This window comes from Homarus americanus, unplaced genomic scaffold (genome assembly GCF_018991925.1).
Source record: "Homarus americanus isolate GMGI-L3 unplaced genomic scaffold, GMGI_Hamer_2.0 scaffold53233, whole genome shotgun sequence".
In the NCBI taxonomy this organism is placed as follows: domain Eukaryota; kingdom Metazoa; phylum Arthropoda; class Malacostraca; order Decapoda; family Nephropidae; genus Homarus; species Homarus americanus.
The window spans coordinates 5,973,780-5,979,779 of NW_024751660.1; the positions used below are offsets into that span (position 1 = coordinate 5,973,780).

The 6,000-nt window shown below is 47.4% G+C and overlaps 1 protein-coding gene across 1 annotated transcript in view; it reads right to left on the reverse strand.

The window, feature by feature from the left end:
* LOC121854783 (lachesin-like) overlaps positions 1-3,549 on the reverse strand; it is a 28,372-nt gene extending 24,823 nt beyond the window's left edge. The window contains 4 exon segments of the mRNA XM_042349559.1: positions 343-501; positions 810-977; positions 980-1,015; positions 3,440-3,549. Of these exon segments, the coding sequence (XP_042205493.1) occupies positions 343-501; positions 810-977; positions 980-1,015; positions 3,440-3,548 (472 nt within the window). The 5' untranslated portion in view covers position 3,549.
* Positions 3,550-6,000: the final 2,451 nt, after the last annotated feature.

Consider the following 6,000-nt stretch of genomic DNA (forward strand, 5'->3'; position numbering starts at 1 on the left):
CTGTGTGTGAAATGGCACAGCAGTTTATCTCTGATGGCAAGATAGCTGATAAACGAAAGCTATATCCACATTTCCCAATAATAATTAAGTCAATTTCTATGTAGCGACCTAAACAATGTACTGGAAATACCCTGTAGCCCTCAACGCCACAATAACCTCGCCACTGGGGTCTGATAAACACCCTAGTGACCTCTGCTATCCTATTTGAACTACCACTGACAGGATGACTATGGAGTGCACAACAAACTAGCAAAATTCGGTTTCCTCCCCACACCACCACCTGTGACCCCCTCTATGACCCTCTTGACCCAATCTGCGACCCTTGTGACCTCAGAACCATACCTGTAGTAGACTTGTTCACCGTGATGTGTTGCCCGTCCTCTCTCTTCCAGGTCACTGTGGGTTTGGGTGACCCTCTGGCACGACATCGCAGCTTGATGTCGTTCCCCTCCTGGGCTATGACGTCACCAGAACTCTCTTGGTCAACGATGTCCGGCGGCACTAACGGGTAGGGAAGAGGTCAAAGGTCAATAGAGATGGAGGTAGGTTATCATATCATCTATCTATCTATCTTCTACCAATACCACATCATCATACCCACCCTCACACAAACACCCTCACACCAACACTCACCAACACTCACCAACACCCTCTCACCAACACCCTCACACCAACACCCCTCTCACCAATACTCACCAACACTCACCAACACTCACCACACACCCTCACACCAACACTCACCAACACCAACACCCTCACACCAACACCCTCACACCAACACTCACCAACACCCTCTCACCAACACTCACCAACAACAGTAAGGTAGCCAGCAATCGTCATGGCAGCAGCGGTGTTAATTTGACACATATACTTCCCAGTGTCCGTCTCTCTCACATCCTTTATATGGAGGTAAAAGGTCTTCTGGTGTTTGTCGCGGCTGACGGTGATTCTCTCGTTCCGGGTGATGACGTGGGTGGTACAGTCAGGATAGTGGAGTTCTCATAATGTATCCATGCTACAGGGGACAATCAGGTGAGTATAGTGATGATAATTATGATGTTAATAGATAATAATAGATAATAATAATAATAATATGTCGTTATTTAGTTATTCTTCGTTTTTGGGTTGGGTTGTTGCTGGGTTGGACAAGGTTGGGTTGGGTTGAAGCAGGTTGGAGTATTATTTGTTGGTTGGGCTGGTTGGGTTAGGTTGGGTTGGTTGGTTGTTGGCATTGGCTTGGCTTGGGCTGGGTTGGCTGGGTTGGGTTGGCTTGGTTGGCTTGGGTTGGGCTTGGGTTTCACCATCAAACACCTCCAGATGAATTAGGACAATGATACACCTCACTGTACAACACTTTAAAGAACTTACCTCACCTCCTACACCACCTCCAGCACCCCCCTCCAGCACCTCCCACCTCCACCACCTCCACCTCTCCCCTCCTCCCCCTCCCAGCACCCCCTCCCTCTCCACACCTCCACCCTCTCCCTCCAGCACCCCTCCTCCACCTCCACCACCTCCACCTCCTTCCTCCAGCACCTCCTCCCCAGCACCTCCTCCTCCACCACCTCCACCCTCCCCCTCCAGCACCCCTCTCCCCTCCCTCCAGCACCTCCTCCTCCAGCACCTCCTCCAGCACCTCCTCCTCCAGCACCTCCCTACTCCAGCACCTCCATCCCTCCAGCACCTCCACCTCCAGCACCTCTCCTCCAGCACCTCCCTACTCCAGCACCTCCTCCTCCAGCACCTCACCCCCCTCCTCCAGCACCCTCCCCACCACCTCCACCTCCCCTCCCTCCAGCACCCCCTCCTCCACCACCTCCACCTCTCCCTCCAGCACCTCTTCCACCACCTCCACCTCTTCCTCCACCACCCCTCTTCTCCTCCCAGCACCTCCTCCCCAGCACCCCCCTCCTCCAGCACCTCCTCCTCCAGCACCTCCTACTCCAGCACCTCCTACTCCAGCACCTCCTCCTCCACCTCCTCCTCCACACGTCTACAGGGAGGGTCACCGTGCCTCGTTTACGGGTTTAATGGTTCACAAGGTGCTATAACTACCTCCCAGCTGCTTGTAACTGAGTATAACTGCAGCTGTAACGTCCTAAACTTTCAACAACTCAAATCCCTTAGTTGCCTTAGTGCATCCAAACCTTTATGTGGTATAATGTGGATATTTTTCAATGTTAGTGGATTGTGGAACGAGGCTGGCCGTCCCAAGGACCACCAAGGCGTGAATTTGTTTAAGGTGTAAAAGCCGTCGCCAACACAACAACCACACCCTGAGTTAACGAATTGCATGACCCAGTGTCAAGGAATAGTCCGAGAAGACCGGACAACTCGCTAACTGCACTGGCTAACCATTACCCCGGAACAGGTACCCAATTACTGCTGGGTAGACAGAGGCAAATGATGTAAAGAAACTTGCCCATAGTTTCACCCTGCCCGGGTCTACTCCCTCACTCCTTCACTCTCTCTCCCTCACTCCTCTCCTTCACTCTTTTCCTTTATTCCTCTCCCTCACTCCTCTCGTTCAATCTCTCCCTCACTCCTCTCCTTCACTCTTTTTCTTTATTCCTCTCCCTCACTCCTCTCGTTCAATCTCTCCCTCACTCCTCTCCTTCACTCTTTTCCTTTATTCCTCTCCCTCACTCCTCTCGTTCAATCTCTCCCTCCTCCTCTCCTTCACTCTTTTCCTTTATTCCTCTCCCCCTCCTCTCGTTCAATCTCTCCCTCACTCCTCTCCTTCACTCTTTTCCTTTATTCCTCTCCCTCACTCCTCTCGTTCAATCTCTCCCTCGCTCCTCTCCTTCACTATTTTCCTTTATTCCTCTCCCTCACTCCTCTCGTTCAATCTCTCCCTCGCTCCTCTCCTTCACTATTTTCCTTTATTCCTCTCCCTCACTCCTCTCGTTCAATCTCTCCCTCACTCCTCTCCTTCACTCTTTTCCTTTATTCCTCCCCCTCACTCCTCTCGTTCAATCTCTCCCTCGCTTCTCTCCATCACTTTCCTTAACCCCATCTCTTCACTCTCTATGCATGTTCTTGTTCTTTTTTGCTTGTTCTTCTTGATTTTGTTGTGTTTTTTGGTGTTGTTGTTCTGCTTCTTCTTCTTTTTCTTTTAATTACCATCATTACAATTATTTTCAATATCATTACAACTCCTATTATCATTATTATAAATATTTTCATTATTATTTCTCTATAATATCTAATACGATTTATACGTCCTTCTATTGTATCAAAATAATTACTAAATATTTATAAAAAAAAAACATTAGTAGCTTAAGTCAAGTAAATTCACGTAATATCATAAACACACAAATTTATATCTATAAACAAAAATTATATAAACTGAAAACTGACATAGAATAAATATGTTTACACTATAGGTCATAATAGTGCTAAACAACTAGGTAGGAGGTGAGGTAGAGATGGTTGAAACTTACCTTATGTGAGCCTAAGTTGTCAACCCTGCAGGAGAAGCGAACGTTCCTGCCCTCTGAGACCGTCTGGTTCTGGATGTCGGCAAGAAAGACTGGCTCTCTTGTCATGACCCCTGGAGAGAGAGAGAGACGGATATATTATGATAGTTAGATACGTAAAACACACACACACACACACAGTAACCCTCCTACCTACCCGTCCAATAAAATAACCCACCTAGTCTAACACCCCCCTAACCCACCTACCCACCCAGCACGGCAACCCACCCCTCATCTTCACATGTGTAAATTTCCTGTTTTCTTTTACACTCGGCTGTAAATCTGAGGCTGCTTGCTGACGGCTCGTTGTAAATCGTACTAAGTGTGTCGTTAAGCGGTTGGCAGCGAACACACGGCAGCCAACAGTCACAAATTGCGTCTTAAGTCGTAGCGCATTACCACCCCTTTCCTTAACTGGTTAAAACTCCCAGCCTAGGAAATGGGTGGTGATGGGTGGTGGTGATGGATGGTGATGGGTGTTGATGGTTATGTGTGGTGGTGAATTGATGGATGGGTGGTGATGGGTGGTGGTGATGGATGGTGATGGATGGTGGTGATGGGTGGTGGTGATGGGTGGTGGTGTTAGGATGGCGAAGGTGTGGTGAGTGTGTGGCGAGCGGATGATGCCAGCTGGGGAGATTATTGGTGTACATAACAGCAAGCACACTGGAAGGGGTGGTGGGAGGTAATGCTTGCGGTCACTATAAGACACTGCCGCTATATGAATGCTTGCGGTCACTGTGCCAGAGGTTTTATGACAGTGCTTGCTTTCATTATATTAGACATAACATTGCGTTCACTAGAAAACAAAAGATTGCTTGCGTTCACCACAAAAAAAACAGCTTGCGTTCACCACATAAGACTGGTTGCATGCACTACAACAGACAAAAGATTACTTGTGTTCACTATAAATTAATTGCGTTCATTACAGCAGGAAGGTTCAAGCACTACTGAAAGGCTTAAGTCCTTAATAAGCATCGTCTATTACATTTACTACGTTGTGTCCTCAATGAACAATGTCCACAGTAGCCAACGAGAGCAGATGTGTCCACAATAAGCGATATCCATAGGCCTCAGAGAACATGTCAGAGTTGTGCCCTCGCCAAACTCGAGCCTAACAAAGACACCGTTGAATACAATTTGGGTCTGTCAAAAAGAACCCTTAAAACTGTAATTAGGAAGGAACTTATTGATGAATTTGACGCAAGCAGACAAGGGCAAACAGGAAATAGTCAATCCATTGTTTACCATGATGAGATGTATCAAGTGAAACATGTATATGGAACAAGTAACAAGATCACTAGATTACAAAATGTTGTAACCGCTAGACTAATGTTGGGATATCAGTACCTTTGGCAGTATATTCCTCAAGCAGATGTGAACAAAACTAAAAGTAAAGTGTGTGGCCAGACATATGGTCACACACTCCAACACTGTGGCCACACTCTCCAACGCTACGTCCTTGACTGTGTGAAGATAGAATCTTTTAGGGACAGGTCCAAGCACACTGTGTGTGAAATGGAACAGCACTTTATCTCTGATGACAAGATAGCCGACACATTGAGACAGTATCCACTTTTTTGCACATAATAGCTTAGTCAATTCCTATAGAACCAAACACACAATGTGCTTGAATACTTCTCACGCAAATGTGAATAACAAAGTGTGCGGCCAGACATACTGCCTCACACTCCTGCGGCCAGACATACTGCCTCACACTCCTGCGGCCAGACATACTGCCTCACACTCCTGCGGCCAGACATACTGCCTCACAGACATACTGCTGCGGCCAGACATACTGCCTCACACTCCTGCGGCCAGACATACTGCCTCACACTCCTGCGGCCAGACATACTGCCTCACACTCCTGCGGCCAGACATACTGCCTCACACTCCTGCGGCCAGACATACTGCCTCACACTCCTGCGGCCAGACATACTGCCTCACACTCCTGCGGCCAGACATACTGCCTCACACTCAGGCAGTTGTTAATGCGTCATCATCTGTGTACAGAACTAAACAAACAATGTTTATTAAATATTCTACAACATTCAATACCATAATATCCTGACCACTGGGGACTGCTATACACACCCCTTGTGACCTCTACTCTGTAATCCTTTTGAGCTACCGCTCACAGGATGAGTATGGGGTGCACAATAAACTAGTCCGCAATAACTAGATATCTTATGAACAAATGTCCTTTATGCCTTAAATTTGCTCATGTCCTAAAATACAGTGTCCACAACAAGAGAGTTTGTGTCCAACTATAAAATGTCCGTAGTTAGGACGGTGTTCTTTAAAAGCTCTTCTGTCCCGTATAAATGGTGTGCTAAATAAACTCCCGCCCCGTATATCACGTGTAAGAGTGATGATGTCCCAATTAAGACGCTGATACAATAAGCACAGTGCCTTTTAAGAGTACACGTGTCCCGTATAAGCAATGACCACTATGATGGTGCCAATAACATGGTAAAGAGTGAGGCTGAGGGGGAGGGGGTAGGAAGAGGAGAGGGAGAAA